At 42.7% G+C, this 25,995-nt stretch overlaps 2 protein-coding genes and 1 pseudogene across 23 annotated transcripts in view; 1 reads left to right on the top strand and 2 right to left on the bottom strand.

The window, feature by feature from the left end:
* Positions 1 to 1,722, bottom strand: part of ZNF569 (zinc finger protein 569) — a 68,748-nt gene extending 67,026 nt beyond the window's left edge. For 3 of the 5 annotated variants that reach the window (XM_078358913.1, XM_035283456.3, XM_078358914.1), the window contains exon 1: positions 1,432 to 1,722. The gene's annotated coding sequence lies outside the window, so the exon portion shown is untranslated. Of the gene's footprint in view, positions 1 to 17; positions 218 to 1,431 lie in introns of those variants that run through there. The other 2 variants (XM_078358911.1, XM_035283457.3) reach the window with 1 other exon arrangement.
* ZNF570 (zinc finger protein 570) lies at positions 5 to 25,915 on the top strand. Of its 18 annotated transcripts, none has more exons than XM_035287195.3 (5): positions 5 to 128; positions 3,067 to 3,150; positions 7,951 to 8,077; positions 8,371 to 8,466; positions 23,324 to 25,915. In XM_035287195.3, the coding sequence occupies exons 2-5, from the start codon at positions 3,118 to 3,120 to the stop codon at positions 24,676 to 24,678; spliced, it is 1,611 nt and encodes a 536-aa protein (XP_035143086.1). In that variant the 5' UTR covers positions 5 to 128; positions 3,067 to 3,117; the 3' UTR covers positions 24,679 to 25,915. The 18 variants fall into 18 exon arrangements, with proteins under 18 accessions (XP_035143086.1, XP_035143082.1, XP_078215277.1 ...); XM_035287191.3 differs by having other exon boundaries at positions 2,940 to 3,150; XM_035287194.3 differs by lacking the exon at positions 5 to 128 and adding an exon at positions 1,775 to 1,848.
* On the bottom strand, positions 11,070 to 12,217 carry LOC103789941 (heterogeneous nuclear ribonucleoprotein A3 pseudogene; annotated as a pseudogene).
* Positions 25,916 to 25,995: the final 80 nt, after the last annotated feature.

The following is a 25,995-nucleotide window of genomic DNA, read 5'->3' as shown; positions in this document are numbered from 1 at the left end:
AGGCACTTCCTTCTTACTGTCGGCTGGAGCTGCAGGTTCGCGGGGTCCGTGAAGGAATCCCGCTCAGTCTGTTCAGTTCCGTGTGTTCGGGTCTCTACCCGAGACTGGACTACAGCGCGCTGAAGGTGGTGAGAGTTGAAGGGCCCGTAAAGGCCAGGTCAGCTGGAGCCCTAAGGTCCTGGCAGCGGCTAAAACAGGGACGAGTGACTGTATGTGTGAAACTTCGGCCATGGAATTTGGAGTTTGGAGTTTCTGGGGCGAGAGACACTGAGGTCCAGTGACATCAGAGGTCGTGCGAATGTGCAACCTTTTGTGCGACCACGGTCGCGTTTTATGTTCTCATGACCGATTCTGACCTTGCAATTTTGTCAGAGACAGTGTGCGTGTATATTCGTTCTTTCTGGACTTCTCGATTGACTATGACAGTGTTATTGGAGTAAATGACCTGGGATCGTGAGTGAAAAGCAGTGTGGCCAGACCGCCTGGATTCTAAACAGAGTTGGTCTTACAAGCTGTGTCACCTTACACTAGCTACTTAACTGCTTTATGCCTTTAGTCTTAATTTTTTCTTTTTTGGCCGAGCCTCCAGTTGCCCAGACTGGAGTGCAGCGGCACGATCCTTGCTCATTGTAGCCTCGAACTCCCGTGCTCAAGCGATTCTCTGCCTCAAGCCTTCCGAGTAACTGGGACTACAAACACGGAACACCCAGGCTGGCTTTTTTTTTTTTTTTTTTTTTTTTTTAATTGTTAGTAGAGATGAGACCTCTCTATGTTGCCCAAGCTGGTCTCGAACTCCTGAGCAAATTATCCTCCCGCCTGGATAACTCACAAAGTGCTGGGGTTACAGGCATGAGCCGCACGGGGCCGGTCTTAATACCTTTAATAAAAAGGTAAGAAGTTGGACGCGGTGGCTCACGCCCGTGAGCCCAGCACTTTGAGAGGCTGAGGTGTGGATCATCTGAGGTCAGGAGTTCCTTTTTTTTATTTGGAGACAGAATCTTGCTCTGTCGCCCAGGCTGGACTACACTGGCGCTGTCTCCGCTCACTGCAACCTCCCGCTCCCGGGTTCAAGCAATTCTCCTGCCTCAGCCTCCTGAGTAGCTGGGACTACAGACGCGTGCCACCACGCCCTGCTAATTTTTTTGTATTTTTAGTAGAGACGTGGTTTCACCATGTTGCCCAGGCTGGTCTCCAACTCCTGACCTCAAGTGATCCTCCCGCTTCGGTCTCCCAAAGTGCTGGGATTACAGGCGTGAACCACCGCGCCTCGCCCGAGGGTAGCGAGGTGGAAGACTGGCAGGAGTGTAGTGCGCTTGCGCAGCATACCTCCTGGTCCCCACCAACTTTTTTCGGGTATCCAGCACAATTCTAGGAATTCGCCTCCCACCCACTTTGTGTAGACGCGCCAGTAGCGCGTTCCCACGCACAAACCTTTTCCCTTAGGCCAATCCTCTGTTCTGAACTCCCCGCTCTGGTTGCTAAGGAAGGCGTTCGGAGCGCCTGTGCCTGCGCACTTCCATACCAGTCCGTGTAGTGTGACGCTGGGCCCCGTCCCTGTAGCCAAGCCAGGCTCTGAGCTGCAGGGAATCCGGACTTCCGGGATCCAGGCTGGAAGGCTGGGAGAAGCCAGCGTGGGAGGACCTACTGGAAAGGGGGCGACATCGCGAAGCTCGCGCGGAGCTGCACCGCTGCCAGATCCTGCGGCACTGCGGCCTTTCTACTGCGGACTACGTTTCCCAGCGGCCCCCGCGGGAGCGGGGCCGGCGGCCCCTTTGTGTCCTCCGGAGGCCGAGGCAGCGGAGGCGCTTCTTTCCGGGCCCGCGGGGGCTGGGTTCCCTCCAACTCAGGGTAGGGGTGAGAACAGAGTGGAGATTCCCTTTGCTTTCGGGGCGGGAACGGGATCTTCCCGCAGTTCAGTTCTGCAGGTAGGGAGTAGGCTGAAGAGTGGCTTCTGGGTCTCTGGAAGGTCGTTCCAGGCCCTCTGTGTGACTTCGGTGCGGACGGAGGTTGCTACTGTTCAGTGCGAGGCTGTCACCGCTTGTGCCTGTTCGCGTCCTGTGTGACTGGGTGCGAAGGAGTCAATGGCACCGTGGAGTGTGAGGCTGTGAGTTAGGACGGGAGCGGGCGAGTGTTCGCTGACCCTTTGGGCCGATACCCGCGGCCTCTTTGTGACTGGATTGTGAGATTGTCACTTGTGATAGATACCCTGTTGTCTGAGCCTTGCCGGTATGGGAAAGGGTGCCCTAGTGAGACAGCCCATACCCATGGCCTCTGACTGTGGCGTGGGTAAGACGGTGGCTGGCATTGTACTTTTCACACTCTGGGTATGTCAGGGAATGTGTGAGAGACTGTGTGCCACCGAGAGGCTTTTAAAGCCAGCCAAATCATATCAATGTGTCATCAAGTTTCAGAATCACTGATCTTATTGGAGAGGATTGTGGGGTAAGGTACTCTTTTATTTGAACTTGGTGCTCTTATTTATTAGTTCTGTGTCTTTATGTAAAAGCTTACATTCCTCTAAGACTGTATTTGTAAAACCTAGAACATTAATAACAGTTAAGCTGAGGAATTAAAAAATGACTTAGGCAGCCAGGTGCGGTGGCTCATGCCTGTAATCCCAGCACTTGGGAGGCCCAGGTGGGTTGATCACCTGAGGTCGGGAGTTCAAGACCAGCTTGACCAACATGGAGAAACCTCATATCTACTAAAAATACAAAATTAGCTGAGCGTGGTGGCGAATGCCTGTAATCCCAGCTACTCGGGAGGCTGAGGCAGTAGAATCACTTGAACCCGGGAGGTGGAGGTTGTGGTGAGCCGAGGTCGGGCCATTACACTCCAGCCTGGGCAACAAGAGGGAAACTGTCTCAAAAAAAAAAACAAAAACAAAAACAAAAAAACGATTTAGGCATGAGTTAAATTGTGTGCAAACAAATTCCTAGGTCTCCATTATGCTCTCTCTATCGGAGGGAAGGTTGCAAGAAGAGGAAAGAAGCCTAAAAGTCTAGACTGGTGACTCTGGATGCTGCAAGAAAAGCCTAGTTTCTCATGTTCTTTTCCCCATCTCAGTCATCTGAGGCCACTGCCATTTCCCAAGAGAAGAGCCAGCAGGAAGGAAGAATGGCTGTTGGGCTTCTTAAAGCCATGTACCAGGTGCGTTGGTGTTTTCTCTCTTTCCTGAATACCTGTCTGCTTTTCACAACAAGCAGATATTAATTTTCCTTCTTTCCTGGTTGACTGGTTTCTGGGTAACCAGTCATGTCACTTATCAACACTCTCCATTGGATTCCTGTCTCATTCAAGATAAATGCTTAAATCCTTGTCTTGACCTGCAGGGCCCTGCATCATCTGGTCCCTGATTATCCCTCTGACCCCATCTTTAACTCAGTAACTCAGTTCCAGCAACACCAGCTTCCTTGTAATGTTGTGAGTACATTCTTAACGCATGGCCTCTCACTTGCTATTCTCTCTGCCTGGGTTACTGCCCTAAGATACGGATACAGACCAACTTCCTCACTGTAGTCTCTAAGCAAACATCATTCATCCAAATTTTTAGTGAGCACCCATTACCACTGGGTGTCACAGGGCTTAGTCCCTCATCCTGTTCTCTATCTACACTTATTACCTTGATAATCTCGTCCTGTCCAATAGTTTCAAATGCCATGTTCATTATGCCAACAACTACCAAATTGTATACAGCCCAGACGTCTCTTGAACTCTCGACTGTATATCTGACTGCCTACTAAACATCTTCATTTGGTTGCAAAGAGATATCTCGAATGCAAATGTTTTACAAACGGAGTGAAATGAGGCATTGGTGGTTTTGGAGCATGAGTGACGTGAGCTGATTTTCATTTCAGTAGGATTACTCTGGCTGCTACTGAGAAAAAACTGAATAGGACAAAGATAGAATTAGGGAACTCAACTAGGAAACTCTTATGTACTTCCCTGGCTCCATTGCTTAAGCTAAAAATCTTCCATCAGGAAATTCAGTTCATCTAACTTCAAAATATATCCAGAATCAGACGACTTTTTTTTTTTTTGAGACAGAGTCTCGCTCTATTGCCAGGCTGCAGTGCAGTGGTGCGATCTTGGCAAGCCACAACCTCTAGCACCTGGGTTCAAGCCATTTTCCCACCTTACCCTCCCGAGTAGCTGGGACTATAGGCGTGTGCCACCACGCCCAGCTAATTTTTGTATTTTTAGTAGCAACAGGGTTTCACTATTTTGACTAGGCTGGCCTTGATCTCTTGACCTCATGATCCACCTGCCTCAACCTCCCAATGTGCTGGGATTACAGGTGTGAGCCACTGCGCCCGGCCCAGACTACTTTTTACTATCACCACTGCTTCCATTATGTTCTGAACCATTGACTCTCAGCTGTGTTTCTGTGGTACTCTCCTAACCTGTCTGTCTCCATCCACTCCTGTTCTCCTTGAGTCTGTTCTCAATGGAGCAGCCAATGCGATCCTGTTAACACCTAGGTCATATGGAGCCATTCTTTACAGGCAGGGGGCGGTGGAAGTAACAGGAAGCACAGACAACTCTTTTAGAAAGTAGCTGTAAGAGAAGGAGAGAAATGGGTGGTAACTGAAGGAGAAAGTCTAATTGACAGGTTTCAGGACAGTGGATGTATGCTGGCAGGCTGAAGTTAAAGATTCAGTAGAAAGGGAAATTTGAAGATGAATAGAGAAAAAGGAATTGCTGGAACAACGTGCTTAGGCAGGTGAGAGGAGCTGAGTGTTTGGTCTTTTCTAGAAAAGTGGGTTGTTCAATTATAAGAGAAGGGCATGTTAGGGGGTATAAGCACAGGTGCAGGTAGATGTGTAGATGTAGCGGGAGTTGTGGAAATTCTCTTTCAATGGGGTTTGTTTTCTCAGTGAGAGAAAAAGCAAGATTGTCCACTGAAGTGAGCATGGGGAAGAAGGTCTTGAAGGTGTGAAGAGAGAGGAGACAGCATGAAACGGTCATTTAGCAAAAGGCTGAACGGCCTGGGGAAATGTATCACGCAGCATTTCGGCCCACGTGAGGTTAAGTGATCATGAATTTAAAGTGAGACTAATTAGTATGGTTGGTATGATTTTCTCCTGCAGAGTTCAGCTATGCAGAGTATGGGCACAGAGTAGGCAGAAAGATGGCTGCAGTTTAACCAAGTGAGCACGTTAAACCAGAGAGGGAAGGCAAAGGCATGTGCAGGGAGTGATCATGACAGATGACCGTGCTGGGAGGTGAGAGTGCTCAGGGATGAGAAACAGGGAAAAAGTGGTAAGATCAATGAGCTGTACTTCTCCAGAATTTGACTTCTGGTGGAGTCAGATAACCATCCAGTTTGGGGTATCATAGGGCAAGAGTTGAGATACAGGAGATAGAGGCTGGGCGTGGTGGCTCATGCCTGTAATCCTAGCACTTTGGGAGGCTGAGGTAGACAGATTGCCCGAGGTCAGGAGTTTGAGACCAGCCTGGCCAACATGGTGAAACCCTGTCTCTACCCAAAATACAGAAGAAAAAAAATTAGTCAGGCGTAGCAGTGGGCACCTATAATCCCAGCTACTCGGGAGGCTGAGGCAGAACTGCTTGTACCTGGGAGGCTGAGGTTGCAGTGAGCCGAGATCACGCCATTGCACTTCAGCCTGGGCGACTAGAGCGAGACTTCGTCTCAAAAAGAAGAGATATTGGTGATAGAAGTCAGAGTGGGATAATTGAGGTTATGAAGGGTTTGGTAGTGACTGGTAATGACAAGGTCTGTGTCATGACCATGGAAGTGAATGACTGCAGAAGTGTGGAGGATAAGGCTGCTAGAGGAGAGAGGGGTCAGAGAACTGAGAGGCCAGATTGTGGGGAGTATTATTTATGTGGATATTGAAGAGACTGAAGAATGATAGGAATGGCATTAAAGAGAGTGACAGTGAGCCAGGTGCTGAAGAATTTAAGGAATGACAGAGAATTAGTAGATAGCTATCACAAGGAGGGATTGTGATTGACATATTCTAATTTCTTGATGTTGAAAACTAGATGTCTTTTAGGGAGGAGGAAATCGCCTGGAAACAATAGCAAAGAGGTGGCCTGCCTCACCTTCAGGTGCTGTGGCACTAGGAATGTGGGGAATAAAACAGTCATCAGTGACAGGGCATGAGGGGAAGTCATCCTCTCAGCTGGAGACCATGTTTCTTTAAGGGCAAAAAGAGAACAGGAAAAACTGGGAGCTGTGGTTTTGCTTCAGACTGCTTTGATGATAATTGTGAATGGATTTTGAAACCAAGTATTATCATCGTTTGTTAGGGGTCAAATATTTTAAGAATAGAATTTAAGCTCCTATGTGGACACTGAAATTATTTGTTGACTATAAAGAATCCGTGGAAAATGTGTGTTATATATAAATATTTATAAATGTATTATATGTATTTATATAAGCTAAGGACACCATTTTAGGAAGTATGTATACCACATGAACCCTACTGTTAGCAGGAGCAGAGAGGGAGAGATTTACCTACTTCATATAATTAAGTTAGAAAAAAGGTGACTAAGTGTCGAACTTGAAGAATTTTGCTTCTGTAGAGATAGTTCTTTCTTTTTGTTTTGTTTCGTTTTTGAGACAAGGTCTTGCTGTGTTGCCCAGGCTAGAGCGCAGTAGCACAATCTTAGCTCACTGCAACCTCTGCCTCCCTGATTCAAGCAATTCTCCTGCCTCAGCTTCTGGAGTACCTGGGATTATAGGGTTATAGGTGTGTGCCACCAGGCCCAGCTAATTTTTGTATTTTTTAGTAGAGACAGTGTTTTACCATGTTGGCCAGGCTGGTCTGGAACTCCTGACCTCAATTGATATGCCTGCCTCAGCCTCCCAAGTGCTGGGATTATAGGTGTGAGCCACCCCACCCAGCCCAGAGACAGTTTCTGTAACTGTAACAAAATTGTGTCAAATGCAAAAAGTTACATGGACAGGTTCACATCTTTTAATTTTTTAAACAAATTAATACTTATATAATGTATGTTTGTTTCATCAGCAAGTGGTGACATTATAGAAACTGGAATCCAACAGCATGACAGCAGCTCTTTTTCAGATGGAGTCTCGCTCTATCACCCAGGTTGGAGTGTAGTGGCATAATCTTGGCTCACTACAACCTCTGCCTCCTGGGTTCAAGCAATTCTCTTGCCTCAGCCTCCCGAGTAGCTGGGACTATAGGCATGCACCACCACACCCAGCTAATTTTTGTATTTTTAGTAGAGACAGGCTTTCACCGTGTTGGCCAGGCTGGTCTCAAACTCCTGACCTCAGATAATCCAACCACCTCGGCCTCCCAAAGCGCTGGGATTACAGGCGTGAGCCTCCACGCCCAGCCCAGAGTCAAGTTTTCAGAACTTTCTCTAACCCCAGCAGGCAGCAGCAATATTATGAGTAGAATACCTATTTATTTACACAAAATTTTGAGAACTCTGGATTAGAGTATTTGAATTTTAATGGAATTGATGCTCTGCTCTGCTTGGTCTAGCACAATTTTCAGAGATATAGCGAATACTTTCTGGGATCATTTTTGATCCCTTTCTAGCTTCTTGAAATTTTCTTCAAACCATTCATTGATTAATTCAACTTAGTCAATATTTGAATGCCTCACATGTGCCAGATTCTATTCTGTGCCTGGGAGTAAAGCAGTGGCCAAAGCCAAAGCATACTCTGCCCTCATGGAGCTTAAATTGTATGAAGTTGAGGAGGGTGAAGAACAGCCCATGAATAAAATAATTAACTGGTGTGGAGAAAAATAAAGCAGGGTTAGGGAATAAGGAATTGGGGTAGGAATACTGCTATTTTATACTGGAATAATCTGAGACACACAAAGGGTCTGAATACAAATATGATAACATGGTTATATGTTGGAGGATGTAATATCAGAGAGAGCCCAGTGTGCCCAGGGCAGAGTAAATGAGGTCAATATGGTTCTTTCATTTGTTTCATGTCAGGAGTTGGTGACCTTCAGAGATGTGGCTGTAGACTTCTCCCAAGAGGAGTGGGATTGTCTGGATTCTTCTCAAAGACATCTGTATAGTAATGTGATGCTGGAGAACTACAGGATCTTGGTATCACTGGGTAAGGCTATCTTCTTGCAAAATTGAGCTTCTGCTCAGAAGGGGCTTTTTGCTACCACCATTGTGAGTTTTTAGATAACATCTGCAAAGTTTGGCTGAATGTCTGCTGCCTGTGCCAAACAAATGGCTTAGTGTTTGTGGATTTGGCAATGAACGTATTCGTGGCTTATGCTGGGGAAGCTTCATCTTCCTTACCCTTCTGATGCATGTCCTTTTCCTGGATGATCAAAGGATTGAATGTGAGTTTGGAATATCCACAGCATGAACAAATTCTGTTTTTTCCATATATTGCAGGACTTTGCTTTTCCAAACCAGGTGTGATATTATTGTTGGAACAAGGAAAAGCACCCTGGATGGTGAAGAGAGAGCTAACAAAAGGCTTGTGCTCAGGTTAGTGAAGAGGAAATAGACAAAAATCTTTGCAAGTGACAGCTCAGCCTGACTCAAACGTATCACCGCTTCATTTTTTAGCTTTCATATTCTTCTCAAATGTTCTAGGTCTTCATAGAAATTTGGGGCCTTTTTTGATGTTCTCCCACATTTGTTATTTTTAATTATCTGTCTTCTCTCACTTTGCCGACTCCTTTCTAATAAGTCCCATTTCCTCTCAGTTTCATAAGCCTCTCAGTCTTTAAAAAATATTTTCCTCGGCCAGGCACAGTGGCTCAGGCCTGTAATCCCAGCACTTTGGAGGTTGAGGCAAGTGGGTGGATCATCTGAGGTCAGGAGTTTGACACCAGGCTGGCCAACATGATGAAGCCCTGTCTCTACTAAAAATACAAAAAAAAAAAAAAATTAGCTGTGTGTGGTGGTGGGCACCTGTAATTCCAGCTACTTGGGAGGCTGAGGCAGGAGAATCCCTTGAACCTGGGAGGCGGAGGTTGTGGTGAGCCAAGATCAGGCCATTGCACTCCAACAAAAATCTATGACTTTTTCTCAGTCATAGATTTTTTTTTGTTACAATGTAGCTCAATGTTAATGTTTCCCAGGCATTATTTTGACCAGGTACCCAGGTTTAAGTTATGAACACTGACAGTGTCCATTATATAACCACACTTGAAGTTATTAAGGACTTAACCATTTTCTAATATTAGCCTATTTTCTACACTGCTTTTTCACATATATGCTCATTAACAAATGGAATGTCTGTTACCTTTATTGTTTGTGAGTGTTTCTGGAAAACTGCAGTATGTGTGAAGACCAGTCTCCATGCTGGCATTGCATGCATCCCAATATTAATGCACAGAGGCACAGAATTAGAGCAACAAGAAAGCAAATTCAAACACTAGCAGGCCCCATTCCCCTTTTTATTGCTTGTTTTGCTTAGTACTTCTTAAAACAAAACAAAGAATTTTGAATTCAACGTTCAGCTACCAAGAAAGAATAACAGCAGGGCACATATTCAGGGATCGAATGAAACTGTAAGTACTAGCTGGGGCAAAACAGTAGACATTGGTTTATATTAATATATATATATGACCTTATTATCTAAAACTCTTCTCAACCAGGGCCTTCCAAACGAATTGGTAACAATATGATTTATGTTGAAATATACACAAGAAGTTACAGTGTGTTTGTTCTTTGGGAATTTAAGAACTCAGACTATCCAAATTTGAATTCAGGTCTGTAGGAAGTGATTGTACTAAGCAACTGTGCTACATCTCTGCTGCAGCTAGGTTATTTTGGACAGTTCTACCTAAACTATCCTTGGTTTCATCCAGCAAAATGTATAGGGTACAAACAGGAAAGCATGCCAGCCAGTTAGGGGTTTAATAATGCATGATTTTTATTCTCTTACTCTTAAAAACTTACATATGTGTGTGTGTGTGTGTGTGTGTGTGTATGTGTGTGTGTATGTATGTATGTGTATATATATATATATATATGTATGTATGTGTGCATATATATATATATAAATTTAAACCAAGGAAAATAACTGATGATTTATGGGCCTCTAGTGCTTTAAAAAAGAAAAAAAAGGTACCCACTAATTTGCTCAGATACAGCAGGCTTAATGGTCCTATATTTTGAAAAGTTTTTAAGAATGGTTTCTAACGTAGGAGAGGGAAAACATCCACTACCCCTTTTCTGAATTTAAATGGAGGGCATTAAACATTCTTTACACCCACAACCTATGGCAGCAGTTCAGATTTGACCAAGGTAAACGGAGAATGGAGATGTTCTAAACACAGCTAGGACCCAGCAAGTCTCACACACTAAAATCATCTGATTACATTTTAAAAGAAAATGCACAAAAACCAAATAGAAATTTTGAGATTTTTTTCATTTGAAGGTAATCTTAATGCTATTAAATTCACAAATGCTAATGTAAATACCCAATCCTATTTACCCAAAACACACATTGCAAACACACAGATATCTATTCTCTCCACATGTCAGTGCCCATTCATATTATGGTTTGGAAATGGGGAGAATAGATGCCCCTTAAACTGCAAGTCAGCAGGTTTTTCTTTACAGTTAACTTTAGCAAAATTCATACAAAATAGTAATTAACAATGATCTTCTTTACTTGTTAAAGAAGATCATTCTTCACAAGAAAACACCTTCAAAACTGCATTTTGTTAAAGTTTCTGTACTAAAATGTAGAAAAACTGAACTACACAAATATTGAAAAGTTAAAAATTCCTTAATTTTTTATTCCTGGTACCACTGCCACAATTTACAGGGCACTATACCTGATGTAATGAAAAGAAAAAGACAAAGCTACAACAGATAAAAGACCTCAGGAATGTACATCTAATTGACACTACATTGCATTAATCAATAGCTGCACTTTTTGCAAACTGTGGCTATGACAGTCCTGAACAAGAAGGGTTTCCTGTTGAAGCTGCAGTAACTTTTCTGACTATGGATCGTCGCTCCTTCTGTGGCAGATTTTTGCAGTTCCTCTAATGCATTTGGGACGACTGTCTCAAAGTAACCTGCAGCTTTCCTGACAGCTCCTCGCTCTCCCTCCTGCTAAGAACTGGATCCCTTGTCTGCTGCTTTTAGAACCTTCTGCCACCATATCCACCACTTCCACCACCAGATCCATAACCACCACCACAGGGACTGCCCGAGCTTCTTCCACCAAAACTGCTCCCTTTCATGGGTCCATAATTTGATTGCTGTTGTCCACTATAATTTCCAAAATCATTATAGTTCCCACCACCACCATAGTTACCACTGCCAAAATTTCCTCCTTCGTTGTAACCATCTTATCCTCCACCACCGCCACCATATCCACCACCTTGGTTTCCATATCCTGGTCCACCACCACCATAGCCCCCTCTACTACTATAACCAGGACCACCACCATAGTTGCCACCATCACCAAATCCATTATATCCACCATCACCTCCTCCATAACTACCTCTGCTGCCACCACCTCCACCACCATAACCTCCTCTTCCACCAAAGTTTCCACCACGGCCAAAATTACCTCCACCACCTCCAAAGTTTCCTCCGCGACCCATAAAATTGCCAGATCCACCTCCACGACCTCTCTGTGATCCAGCAGACTGCATCTCTTGTTTAGAAAGGGCCTTTTTCACTTCACAATTATGCCCATTAATAGTGTGGTATTTCTGAACAACAATTTTATCAAATGTATCATGATCATCAAAAGTTACAAAAGCAAATCCTCTCTTTTTTCTACTCTGCCTGTCTTCCATAACTTCTATGGTTTCAATCTTTAATACCACCAACAAAAATTTTCTTCAGTGAGCACCAGGCTTTACAGAATCCTCTCTAGCAACAGCTCTCTTTGGTTCCACGACATGCCCATCAACCTTGTGTGGTTGAGCACACATTGCTGCATCCACCTCTTCAACACAAGAATAAGTCACAAAACCAAAGCCCCTGGAACTTTCGGTTTGGGGATCTCCCATTACCACACAATCTGTAAGTGTGCCCCGTTTCTCATAATGTTCTCTTAAACTATCTTCTGTAGTTTCAAAGCTCAGACCACCAATAAACAGTTTTCTTAACTGCTCTGGTTCCTTTGGATCATGACCCTCCTCCCCCCAGCGGCGATGGCGACTGCGACGGCAGGAGTTGGGCTGGGGGTGACCCGTCGGCGGTTTTACCTCCATTTTGAGACCGGACTCGCCTCTTCCAACTCGAGTTCAATATGGGACCCCTCAGTCATAGAATGTCAATAGATTGACATTCTATGACGGAGTCTTGCACTGTTGCCCCGGCTGGAATGCAGTGTCACGATCTTGGCTCACTGCAACCACCTCCTGGGTTCAAGGGAGTCTCCTGCTTCAGCCTCCCTAGTCACTGGGATTATAGGTGCCTGCTACCACATCCAGCTAATTTTTTGTAGTTTTAGTAGAAACGGGCTTTCACTATGTTGGCCAGGCTGGTCTCAAACTCCTGACCTCGTGATCTACCTGCCTCTGCCTTCCAAAGTGCTGGTATTACAGGCATGAGCCACCATGCCCAGTGACAGATTATTTTTATGACTGCTTTAAAGAAACTATTTCATGCTTTTCTGGCTTCTGTTCTTGCTATTGAGAAGTCAGTTTTCATTAATACATTCTTTGTTGCAATTTTTAAGAACTTCCTTCTTCTTGCCCTGGTTATTCTGTATTTTTTTTGAGATGGAGTCTCACTCCGTCGCCCAGGCTGGAGTGCAGTGGCGCGATCTCAGTTCACTGCAAACTTCGCCTCCTAGGTTCAAGCAATTCTCCTGACTCAGCCTCCTGAGTAGCTGGGACTACAAGTGCTTGCCACCACAACAGCTAATTACTGATTTTTAGTAGAGACAGGGTTTCACCATGTTGGCCGGGCTGGTCTCGAACTCTTGACCTCAGGTGATCTGCCTGCCTCAGCCTCCCAAAGTGCTGGGGTTACAGGCATGAGCCACCATGCCCAGCCAGTTATTCTGTATTTTCAATGTGATGTATCTAGATGTAAATTTCAGCTGTTGGGATTTACTGTGAATTTTTTTTATCTGACCATTAATGGGCTCTGGGTAATTATCAGCGATGATCTCTTCACATATTGCCACTCTCCCATTCTCTGTGTTTATTTTTCCTAAAACTCCAGTTAGATGTGCCTAAGACCAAACTCAGCAGGGGTAAATTGATGCTCCCAGCTTCAGTTCTACCTTACTTACTTGAAAGTACCTTTTAGAGTCTGCTTGACCTCAGAAAGTTTACGTTCATTTCTTACTAGCTTGGTAATGCAGCTAAAAGAAAGTTTTTAATTTCTACAAAATCGTTAGCTTTTTTGTCCCAGAAAGATTTGTCATTATAACTAGTCTGCTATATTGCTGGACTACTCTAGGTACCTCACATAAGTGGAATCATACAATATTTGTCCTTTTGTGACTGGCTATTTCACTTATCATAATGTCCTCAAGTTATATACAGATTATAGCATGTGTCAGAATTTCCTCCTCTTTTAAGGATGCATGATCTGTTGTACATACCACATTGTGTTTATCGGTTTATCCATCAATGGACACTCTGACTGCTTATACCTTTTGGGTACTGTGAATAATGGAGCTATGAATATGGGTGTACAAGTATCTCTTTGAATCCCTGCTTTCAGTTATTTTAGGTGTATACTCAGAATTGGAATTGCTAGATCATATGGTAATTTTATTTTTAATTTTTTGAGAAACTGTCATATTATTTTCATAGTGGCTGCACTATTTTAATATTCTCACCGACAATGTCCAAATGTTTCACTTTTCTCCATAGTCTCATCAGCACTGATTTTCCTTTTTTTTTTAATAGTAGCCATCCTAATGGGTGTGAAGTGACACCCTGTGGATTTGATGTGTGTTTACCTAATGATTAGAATGTTGAACATCTTCTCATGTGCTTGTTGCCATTTGTGTATCTTCTTTGGAGAAATGGCTATTCAAATCTATTGCCTATTTTTGAAATTTTTTTGTTGTTGCTGTTGGATTATATATTTCGAATATTAACCCCTTATCATATATGATTTGTAAATATTTTCCTCTATTCTGTGGGTTGTCTTTTTACTCTGTTGATAATGTCCTCTGCTACACCAAAGTTTTAAGGTTTTTTTTTCAGTTCAGGCAATTCTCCTGCCTCAGCCTCCTGAGTAGCTGGGATTACAGGCACGCACCACCATGCCCAGCTAGTTTTTTGTAATTTTAGTAGAGACGGGGTTTTACCATGTTGACCAGGATGGTGTCGATCTGTTGACCTCGTGATCCACCTGCCTCGGCCTCCCAAAGTGCTGGGATTACAGGCTTGAGCCACCGTGCCCGGCCTGTTTTAAGTTTTGATGTACTCCAGCTATTTAGTTTTTCTTTTGTTGCCTGTTCTTCTGGTGTTATAACCAAGAATGCACTGCCAAATCTAGTGTCATGAGGCTTTTCCCCTGTTTCTAAGAGCTTTACATTCTTGGTCTTGATCCATTTTGAATTAATTTTTATGTACATTACAAGATAAGAGTCCAACTTTATTGGTCAGGTACAGTGGCTGACACCTGTCAATCCCAGCACTTTGGGAGGCTCAGGCTTGTGGATCATGAGGTCAGGAGACCAAGACCATCCTGGCCAACATGGTGAAACCCTGTCTCTATTAAAAATACAAAAATTAGCTGGGTGTGGTGGTGGGCACTTGTAATCCCAGCTACTCAGGAATAATATTGGCCTCATTAAATGAGTTAGGATGTCTTCTCTTCAATTTAGAGTTTGAAAAAGATTAACATTAATTCTTTTTTAAATGTTTGATAGAATTTACCAGTTAAGCCATCTGATCCTGGGCTTTTCTTTGTTCAGAACCTTTTGATGACTGATACAGTCTTCTTACTGTAGCTCTCTTCAGGTTTTGTTTTTTTATTATTCATTCTTCATAGGTGTGTTTCCAGGAATTTGTCCATTCTTTCCAATCTGCTGGCATATAGTTGTCATAGCACTCTCTTGTAATCCTTTTTAGTTTCTGTAAAATTAGTAGGAATGTTAGCTTCCTTAATTTCTGATTTGCTTCAGTCTTTTCTCTTTTTTCTTTGTCAGTCTACCTAAACGTTTATGACTTTGTTGATTTTTTTTCAAAGCATAAACTCTTAGTTTTATTGATTTTCTCTTGTTATTCTATTCTCTATTTTGTTTATCATGGCTTGAATATTATTTTTTTCTTTTGCTAACTTTGGATTTAATTTGCTTTTCTTTTTCTAGTTTGTCAAAATGTAAAGTTATGTTGTTGATTTGAAATCTTTTTTAATGTAAGTATTTACAGTCAGAAAAATTCCCTTTGGCACTGTTTTCACTGTATCCCATACATTTCATATGTTGTCCTTTGGTTTTGATTTGTCATAAGGTATTTTCTAATTTTCCTTATAATTTCTTCTTTGCTCCTTGGTTGTGTAAGAGTGTGTTGTTTAAATTTCACATATTTGTAGATTTATCATTCCCCTTCTGCCATTGGTTTCTAGATTTATGTAATTAATTGTAATCAGATAAGATAGTTATATGATTTTAATCTTTTCATTTTTAAGTTTATTTTTTGGCCTAACATATGGTCTATACTAGAGGCATTTTTATTTTTATTTTTTTTAATTTTTTATTGGATTATAGGTTTTAGGGTACATGAGCAGAGCATGCAAGACATTTGCGTAGGTACACACATGGCAGTGTGCTTTGCTTTTCTTCTCCCCTTCACCCACATTTGGCATTTCTCCCCAGGCTATCCTTCCCCACCTCCCCCTCCCACTGGCCCTCCCCTTTTCCCCCCAGTAGACCCCACTGTTTAGTACTCCCCTTTCTGTGTCCATGTGTTCTCATTTTTCATCACCCACCTATGAGTGAGAATATGCGGTGTTTCACTTTCTGTTCTTGTGTCAGTTTGCTGAGGATGATGTTTTCCAGATTCATCCATGTCCCTACAAACGACACAAACTCATCATTTCTGATTGCTGCATAATATTCCATGGTGTATATGTGCCACATTTTTCCAATCCAGTCTATTATCGATGGGCATTTGGGTTGATTCCAGGTCTTTGCTATTGTAAACAGTGCTGCAATGAACATTCGTGTACATGTGTCCTTATAGTAGAACGATTTATAATCCTTTGGATATATACCCAGTAATGGGATTGCTGGGTCAAATGGAATTTCTATTTCTAAGGCCTTGAGGAATCGCCACACTGTTTTCCACAATGGTTGAACTAATTTACACTCCCACCAACAGTGTAAAAGTGTTCCTTTTTCTCCACATCCTCTCCAGCATCTGTTTTCTCCAGATTTTTTAATGATCACCATTCTAACTGGCGTGAGATGGTATCTCAATGTGGTTTTGATTTGCATCTCTCTGATGACCAGTGACGATGAGCATTTTTTCATATGATTGTTGGCCTCATATATGTCTTCTTTCGTAAAGTATCTGTTCATATCCTTTGCCCACTTTTGAATGGGCTTGTTTGTTTTTTTCCTGTAAATCTGTTTGAGTTCTTTGTAAATTCTGGATATCAGCCCTTTGTCAGATGGGTAGACTGCAAAAATTTTTTCCCATTCTGTTGGTTGCCGATCCACTCTAGTGACTGTTTCTTTTGCCGTGCAGAAGCTGTGGAGTTTCATTAGGTCCCATTTGTCTATTTTGGCTTTTGTTGCCAATGCTTTTGGTGTTTTGTTCATGAAGTCCTTGCCTACTCCTATGTCCTGGATGGTTTTGCCTAGATTTCCTTCTAGGGTTTTTATGGTGCCAGGTCTTATGTTTAAGTCTTTAATCCATCTGGAGTTAATTTTAGTGTAAGGTGTCAGGAAGGGGTCCAGTTTCTGCTTTCTGCACATGGCTAGCCAGTTTTCCCAACACCATTTGTTAAACATGGAATCCTTTCCCCATTGCTTGTTTTTGTCGGGTTTATCAAAGATTGTATAGTTCTATGTATGTTGTGTTGCCTCCGGTGCCTCTGTTTTGTTCCATTGGTCTATATCTCTGTTTTGGTACCAGTACCATGCTGTTTTGATTACTGTAGCCTTGTAGTATAGTTTGAAATCCGGTAGTGTGATGCCCCCCGCTGTGTTCTTTTTGCTTAGAATTGACTTGGCTATGCGGGCTCTCTTTTGGTTCCATATGAAGTTCATGGTGGTTTTTTCCAGTTCTGTGAAGAAAGTCAATGGTAGTTTGATGGGGATAGCGTTGATTCTGTAAATTACTTTGAGCAGTATAGCCATTTTCACGATGTTAATTCTTCCTAACCATGAACATGGAATGTTTCTCCATCTGTTTGTGTCCTCTCTGATTTCGTTGAGCAGTGGTTTGTAGTTCTCCTTGAAGAGGTCCCTTATGTTCCTTGTGAGTTGTATTCCAAGGTATTTTATTCTTTTTGTAGCAATTGCGAATGGCAGTTCGCTCTTGATTTGGCTTTCTTTAAGTCTGTTATTGGTGTAGACGAATGCGTGTGATTTTTGCACATTGATTTTATATCCTGAGACTTTGCTGAAGTTGCTTATCAGTTTCAGGAGTTTTTGGGCTGAGGCAATGGGGTCTTCTAGGTATACTATCATGTCGTCTGCAAATAGAGACAATTTGGCTTCCACCTTTCCTATTTGAATACCCTTTATTTCTTTTTCTTGCCTGATTGCTCTGGCTAGAACTTCCAGTACTATATTGAATAGGAGTGGTGAGAGAGGGCATCCTTGTCTAGTGCCAGATTTTAAAGGGAATGCTTCCAGTTTTTGCCCATTCAGTATGATATTGGCTGTTGGTTTGTCATAAATAGCTTTTATTACTTTGAGATACGTTCCATCGATACCGAGTTTATTGAGGATTTTTAGCATAAAGGGCTGATGAATTTTGTCAAATGCCTTCTCTGCGTCAGTTGAGATAATCATGTGGTTTTTGTTTTTGGTTCTGTTTATGTGGTGAATTACGTTGATAGACTTACGTATGTTGAACCAGCCTTGCATCCCCGGGATGAATCCTACTTGATCATGATGAATAAGTTTTTTGATTTGCTGTTGCAATCGGCTTGCCAATATTTTATTGAAGATTTTTGCATCTATGTTCATCATGGATATTGGCCTGAAGTTTTCTTTTCTCGTTGGGTCTCTACCGGGTTTTGGTATCAGGATGATGTTGGTCTCATAAAATGATTTGGGAAGGATTCCCTCTTTTTGGATTGTTTGAAATAGTTTTAGAAGGAATGGTACCAGCTCCTCCTTGTGTGTCTGGTAGGATTCGGCTGTGAACCCGTCTGGACCTGGGCTTTTTTTGTGTGGTAGGCTCTTAATTGCTGCCTCAACTTCAGACCTTGTTATTGGTCTATTCATAGTTTCAGCTTCCTCCTGGTTTAGGCTTGGGAGGACACAGGAGTCCAGGAATTTATCCATTTCTTCCAGGTTTACTAGTTTATGCGCATAGAGTTGTTTGTAATATTCTCTGATGATGGTTTGAATTTCTGTGGAATCTGTGGTGATTTCCCCTTTATCATTTTTTATTGCATCTATTTGGTTGTTCTCTCTTTTCTTTTTAATCAATCTGGCTAGTGGTCTGTCTATTTTGTTGATCTTTTCAAAAAACCAGCTCTTGGATTTATTGATTTTTTGAAGGGTTTTTCGTGTCTCAATCTCCTTCAGTTCAGCTCTGATCTTAGTTATTTCTTGTCTTCTGCTGGGTTTTGAGCTTTGTTGATCTTGCTCCTCTAGCTCTTTCAATTTTGACGATAGGGTGTCAATTTTGGATCTCTCCATTCTCCTCATATGGGCACTTATTGCTATATACTTTCCTCTAGAGACTGCTTTAAATGTGTCCCAGAGGTTCTGGCACGTTGTGTCTTCGTTCTCGTTGGTTTCAAAGAACTTCTTTATTTCTGCCTTCATTTCGTTGTTTACCCAGTCAACATTCAAGAGCCAGTTGTTCAATTTCCATGAAGATGTGCGGTTCTGGGTCGGTTTCTGAATTCTGAGTTCTAGCTTGATTGCACTATGGTCTGAGAGGCTGTTTGTTATGATTTCAGTTGTTTTGCATTTGTTGAGCAGTGCTTTACTTCCAATTATGTGGTCAATTTTAGAGTAGGTGTGATGTGGTGCTGAGAAGAATGTGTATTCTGTGGATTTGGGGTGGAGAGTTCTGTAAATGTCTATCAGGTTTGCTTGCTCCAGGTCTGAGTTCAAGCCCTGGATATCCTTGTTGATTTTCTGTCTGGTTGATCTGTCTAGTATTGACATTGGAGTGTTAAAGTCTCCCACTATTATTGTGTGGGAGTCTAAGTCCTTTTGTAAGTCATTAAGAACTTGCCTTATGTATCTGGGTGCTCCTGCATTGGGTCCATATATGTTTAGGATCGTTAGCTCTTCTTGTTGTATTGATCCTTTTACCATTATGTAATGGCCTTCTTTGTCTCTTTTGATCTTTGTTGCTTTAAAGTCTATTTTATCAGAGATGAGAATTGCAACTCCTGCTTTTTTTTTGCTTTCCATTAGCTTGGTAAATCTTCCTCCATCCCTTTATTTTGAGCCTTTGTGTATCTTTGCATGTGAGATGGGTTTCCTGGATACAGCACACTGATGGGTTTTGGATTTTTATCCAATTTGCCAGTCTGTGTCTTTTGATTGGTGCATTTAGTCCATTTACATTTAGGGTTAATATTGTTATGTGTGAATTTGATACTGCCATTTTGATGCTAAGTGGCTGTTTTGCCTGTTAGTTATTGTAGATTCTTCATTATGTTGAAGCTCTTTAGCATTCAGTGTGATTTTGGAATGGCTGGTACTGATTGATCCTTTCTATGTGTAGTGCCTCTTTTAGGAGCTCTTGTAAAGCAGGCCTGGTGGTGACAAAATCTCTGAGTACTTGCTTGTTCACAAAGGATTTTATTCTTCCTTCACTTCTGAAGCTCAGTTTGGCTGGATATGAAATTCTGGGTTGAAAGTTCTTTTCTTTAAGAATGTTGAATATTGGCCCCCACTCTCTTCTGGCTTGTAGTGTTTCTGCCGAGAGATCTGCTGTGAGTCTGATGGGCTTCCCTTTGTGGGTGACCCGACCTTTCTCTCTGGCTGCCCTTAGTATTCTCTCCTTTATTTCAACCCTGTTGAATCTGACGATTATGTGCCTTGGGGTTGCTCTTCTTGCGGAATATCTTTGTGGTGTTCTCTATATTTCCTGCAATTGAGTGTTGGCTTGTCTTGCTAGGTGGGGGAAATTTTCCTGGATGATGTCCTGAAGAGTATTTTCCAGCTTGGATTCATTCTCTTCGTCCCCTTCTGGTACACCTATCAAACGTAGGTTAGGTCTTTTCACATAGTCCCACATTTCTTGGAGACTTTGTTCATTCCTTTTTGCGCTTTTTTCTCTGATCTTGGTTTCTCGTTTTATTTCATTGAGTTGGTCTTCGACTTCAGATATTCTTTCTTCTGCTTGGTCCATTCGGCTATTGAAACTTGTGTTTGCTTCGCGAAGTTCTCGTATTGTGTTTTTCAGCTCCTTTAATTCATTCATATTCCTCTCTAAGGTATCCATTCTTGTTATCATTTCCTCGAATCTTTTTTCAAATCTTTTTTCAAGGTTCTTAGTTTCTTTGCATTGATTTAATACATGATCTTTTAGCTCACAAAAGTTTCTCATTATCCATCTTCTGAAGTCTAATTCCGTCATTTCGTCACAGTCATTCTCCGTCCAGCTTTGCTCCCTTGCTGGTGAGGAGTTTTGGTCCTTTCTAGGAGGCGAGGTGTTCTGGTTTTGGGTGTTTTCCTCCTTTTTGCGCTGGTTTCTTCCCATCTTTGTGGATTTGTCCGCTGGTCGTCTGTGTAGTTGCTGACTTTTCGTTTTGGGTCTCTGAGTGGACACCCAGAATGTTGATGATGAAGTATTTCTGTTGCTTGGTTTTCCTTCTACCAGTCTAGACCCTTCGCTGTACGACTGCTGAGGTCTGCTCCAGACCCTGCTTGTCTGGAGTGCACCTCTAGTAGCTGTGGCACAGCGAGGGATGCTACCAGTTTCTTTTTCTGCTCTCTTTGTCCCAGGATGATGCCTGCCTAATGTCAGTCTTTTGGATATAGAGGGGTCAGGGAGCTGCTTGAGGAGACAGTTTGTACTTTATAGGGGTTTAATTGCTGAGCTGTGCACTCTGTTGTTCATTCAGGGCTGTTAGGCTGCTATGTTTGATTCTGCTGCAACAGAGCTCATTAAAAAACCCTTTTTTTTTTTTTTTTTTTTCTCAAATGCTCTGTGTTGAGGGGTTTGGGCTTTATTTTTGGATGTCCGATCAGGTGTCCTGCCCAGCTAGAAGGCAGACTAGCCACTGTTTGGCTGCCGAGGCTCCGCCCTGCTGTTGTGTGATTCGCGCTGTTCCTGCTGGCTCTGCTGTGGTCTCCTCCACGCCCTGCGGCGGAGTCTCTTCGTTGTAGCGTGTTGCCTCAGCAACGGCAGGCTGCGTCAGCAGTGGGCGTGTATCTCAGTAGGGACAGGTTGCCTCGGCAACGGCTGGCTGCGTCAGCAGTGGGCATGTATCTCAGTTGGGGCGGGTTGCCTCGACAACGGCTGGCTGCGTCAGCAGTGGGCGTGTATCTCAGTTGGGGCGGGTTGCCTCGGTAGTGGTGGACGCCCCTCCCCCACAGAGCGTCTCGGACCGTCTGCTCGGGATAGTTTGAAATCGCGGTTTTGTTCGTCCCACTGGGTATCCCAATCCCTGCAATCCCCTGGGCTGGCCTATTGTCCAAGTCTCGTTCAGTCTCAAGTCCAGCCCTCTCAAGTCTCAGGTTGCCGGTTCAACAGGGCACCTGGACAAGCGCGCCCTGTGGGGATTGCTGGGTAGGGCCGGCCGCCGCCGCCCCGGCTGCCGGCTTCGCCAGGCAGACCTACTGCCTGGCGTCCCGTGTCTTTTTTATACTTGGGAGTTTCCCCGTTCTGTGGGCAACAAAGATCAGTCTGGAAATGCCGCTTTGACTCACCGTTTGCAGATTCAACAAGAAGAGCTCCAATCCTGGGTTGTTCTCACAGCGCCATCTTGAGTCCTCCCCTGGAGATTACATTTCAAGATGAGATCTGGATGGAACTACATTACCATCTGATATGGTTTGGCTCTGTGTCCTCATCCAAATCTCATCTTGAAGTGTAATCCCCATGTGTTGAGGAAGGGACCTGGTGGGAGGTGATTGGAACATGGGGGCAGTTTTCCCCATGCTGTTCTCATGATAGTGAGGGAGTTCTCACAAGACTTGATGCTTTAAAAGTGGCAGTTTTCCCTGCTTCCTCTCGCTCTCTCTCTCTTTCTCTCCCTTCCTCCTTCCCTCACTTGTTCCCTCCCTCTCTCTTTCCTTCTTTCCAGCCACCTTATAAAGAAGATGCCTGCTTCCCCTTCACCTTCTGCCATGATTATAAGTTTCCTGAGGCCTTCCCAGCCATGCAGAACTGTGAGGTTTTATAAACAAAACCTCTTGTTTATAAATACCCAGTCTCAGGTAGTGTCTTTATAACAATGTGAAAAGAAACTGATACACTACTCGTCTCAGAGTAAAAGACAAATTCCTTAGAAGGCCTGTGAAGGTTAATGTCATTACCTTTCACTTCCTGACTTTATATCCTGCTACTCACTCTATAGCCACATGCCCTTCTTATTATTCCCTAAACGTAGTAGACATGCTTCTACTTTTGAAGCCATTAAACCAGCTGCTGCTTCTTCCCTGAATGCTCTTTCCCCAGAAACTTGAATGACTGACTTCTTCACTTTCTTCAAATCTTAGCTTAAATGTGAACTTACGAATGATCCCTAGCTCTAATTTCATCAGTACTCCTGACATCCCTACCCTGATTTTCTTTATCTGGTGCACTTAGTATCTTCTAACATAAAATAACATTTACTTATCTATCACTTATTTTCTGTCTCTTTTAAGAAAATAACATCCCTGAAGGTTAAGGATCTTTGTTTTTTGATATTAAAAGCATCAGAACAGAATTTGGCACAAGGTAAATATTTGTTCAGTGAATGTTCTTGAATGAAGCAGCTATTAAGAATGGAGATTATTTCAGTGTCTGTTTTCCTAATACAGGCATAACATTGTAACCCACTCTGACCACATCTCTAATTTCTTCCTGCCCTGAGATTTACTGATTTTTCTTTTATAATTCTAATCTTTCCTCCTTCAGTTTCTGTATGACCTGTTTTCAGTTTCTCTTCTTGTACACTTCAGAACTGCAAAAGCCAATATTCTTGTGGGTTTTACTTGCTATTAAATTCACATTTTACTTTACTGATGTACTTTCTTAAATGTACTTTCTGATACTCAATAGAGGAGACATTTTTTCTTCTTATTACTTTTCAGGCTGGGCGCCTCTATGTGAGACTGAAGAATTAACCCCAAAGCAGGAATTTTATGAAGAACATCAATCCCAGCAGATAATAGAAACACTCACAAGGTATAACCTTGAGTACTCCAGTTTGAGAGAAGAGTGGAAATGTAAGGGCTATTTTGAGAGGCAACCAGGGAATCAGAAGGCATGTTTCAAGGAAGAGATAATCACTCATGAAGAAGCCCTTGTTAATGAAAGAGAACAAGAATATAAATCTTGGGGAAGTTTTCATCAGAACCCACTGCTTTGTGCACAAAAGATAATCCCCAAAGCCGAGAAAGTACATAAACATGATACACTTAAGAGAAACTTTAAAACAAATTTAATGGGTATTAAGCCCAAGACTGTCTGTGCAGAGAAGAAACTTTTGAAATGTAAAGACTGTGAAAAAGTCTTCAGCCAGAGTTCATCCCTTACTCTTCATCAAAGAATTCATACTGGAGAGAAACCCTATAAATGTATAGAGTGTGGAAAAGCCTTTAGCCAGAGATCAAACCTTGTTCAACATCAGAGGATTCACACTGGAGAAAAACCCTATGAATGTAAGGAATGTAGGAAAGCCTTCAGTCAGAATGCACATCTGGTTCAACATCTGAGAGTTCATACTGGAGAAAAACCTTATGAATGTAAGGTATGTAGAAAAGCCTTCAGCCAGTTTGCCTACCTTGCTCAACATCAGAGAGTTCATACAGGAGAGAAACCCTATGAATGTATTGAATGTGGGAAAGCATTTAGCAACAGATCATCCATTGCTCAACACCAGAGAGTTCATACTGGAGAGAAACCCTATGAATGTAATGTGTGTGGGAAAGCATTTAGCCTTCGTGCATACCTTACTGTACATCAGAGAATACATACCGGAGAGAGACCCTATGAATGTAAGGAATGTGGGAAGGCCTTCAGCCAGAATTCACACCTTGCTCAACATCAGAGAATTCATACTGGAGAAAAACCTTATAAGTGTCAGGAATGTAGGAAAGCATTCAGCCAGATTGCCTACCTTGCTCAGCATCAAAGAGTTCATACTGGAGAGAAACCCTACGAATGTATAGAATGTGGGAAGGCTTTTAGCAATGACTCATCCCTTACTCAACATCAGCGAGTTCATACTGGAGAGAAACCTTATGAATGTACTGTTTGTGGAAAGGCTTTTAGTTACTGTGGATCCCTTGCCCAACATCAGAGAATTCATACCGGAGAGAGACCCTATGAATGTAAGGAATGTAAAAAAACCTTCAGGCAGCATGCACACCTTGCTCATCATCAGAGAATTCACATTGGGGAGTCACTGTCACCACCCAACCCAGTCAATCACCAAGTCCTATAGATCCTGTGTCCTAAATATTTCTAGAACTTATACACTCTTTTTTTTAATCTTTAATATTGTTACCTTGGTCTGATTCATCTCACTTTGATTACTAATACAGCTTTCAAACAGGTCTTCCTGTATTTATTTTTTTCTACCTTTCAATCCATTTCCTACAACGCACTCAGACTGATTTTTTTTTTTCTTTTTAAGACAATGTCTTGCTTTGTTGCCCAGGCTGGAGTGCAGTGACATGATCTCAGTTCACTCCAGCTTCCGCCTCCCAGCCTCTGCCTCCAGGGTTCGAGTAGCTGGGACTACAGACATGCACCACCATGCCTGGATAATTTTTGTATTTTTTAGTGGAGATGGGGTTTTGCCATGTTGGTCTCAGTCTGGTCTCAAACTCCTGATCTCTCTCCCTCTCTTTTTTTTTTTTAGAGACAGAGTCCTGTTCTGTCGCCCAGGCTGGAGTGCAACGGCATGCTCTTGGCTCACCACAACCTCCACCTCCTGGGTTCAAGTGATTCTCCTGCCTCAGCCTCCCAAGTAGCTGGGATTATAGGTGGGTGCCACCACGCCTGGCTAATTTCTGTATTTTTAAGTAGAGATGGGGTTTCACCATGTTGGTCAGGCTGGTCTCAAACCCCTGACCTCATGATCTGCCTGCCTCAGCCTCCCAAAGTGCTAGGATTACAGGCATGAGCCACCGCGCCCTGCTTCAAACTCCTGATCTCAAGCAATCTGTCTGCCTTGGCCTCCCAAAGTGCTGGGATTACAGGCACGAGCCACTATGCCCAACCTCAAATTGTTCTTTTTAAAGGACAAGAAAACACATTTACTCTCTCCAGTGAAAACTTCATCTTTTGTTGTTGTTACTGTTCTTAGACTAACATTCACAGCCTTTAAAATTGTGAGGCTTTTTGTTACCTGGTTCTGACACACCATTCAGCCTTATTTTATTCCAATCTTCTTCTTTGGGCACTAGGTACTTCCCAGGACTAAGAGCTTAGATTCTGGAAAATCGCAGCTCTACCACTACTATGGCATTGTGTGGCTATAAGCAATTTGCTTATCTAAACCTCAGGGTTTTCTTTAATTCTTAAAATAGGAATAATAAAGGATACTGTATAGTAGAAATGTAAGTATTAAGTGAAATAGTGTCTTGTAGATTGATGCATATTAAATGAGAAATTTGCATGTAAAGTACTTCAGATAGTCTGTCAAATATAGCAGATATTCAATAAATGGTAATAGCTAGCATATATTGAGTACCCACTGCACATCAGGCACTGTCTTACATACTCTACAAATATTAACTCATTTACTCCTCACAAC

This window comes from Callithrix jacchus, chromosome 22 (assembly GCF_049354715.1).
Source record: "Callithrix jacchus isolate 240 chromosome 22, calJac240_pri, whole genome shotgun sequence".
Classification (NCBI taxonomy): Eukaryota; Metazoa; Chordata; class Mammalia; order Primates; family Cebidae; genus Callithrix; species Callithrix jacchus.
This window is presented reverse-complemented; position numbering and strand designations above follow the sequence as displayed.

What these genes read in the sequence shown, in the direction of transcription:
- ZNF570 (XM_035287191.3), top strand. Translation starts at nt 3,046, where the DNA reads ATGTTCTTTTCCCCATCTCAGTCATCTGAGGCCACTGCCATTTCCCAA. An exon ending in TTCTTAAAGCCATGTACCAG is followed by an intron (nt 3,151 to 7,950) that starts GTGCGTTGGTGT and finishes GTTTCATGTCAG; the next exon opens with GAGTTGGTGACCTTCAGAGA. An exon ending in CAGGATCTTGGTATCACTGG is followed by an intron (nt 8,078 to 8,370) that starts GTAAGGCTATCT and finishes CATATATTGCAG; the next exon opens with GACTTTGCTTTTCCAAACCA.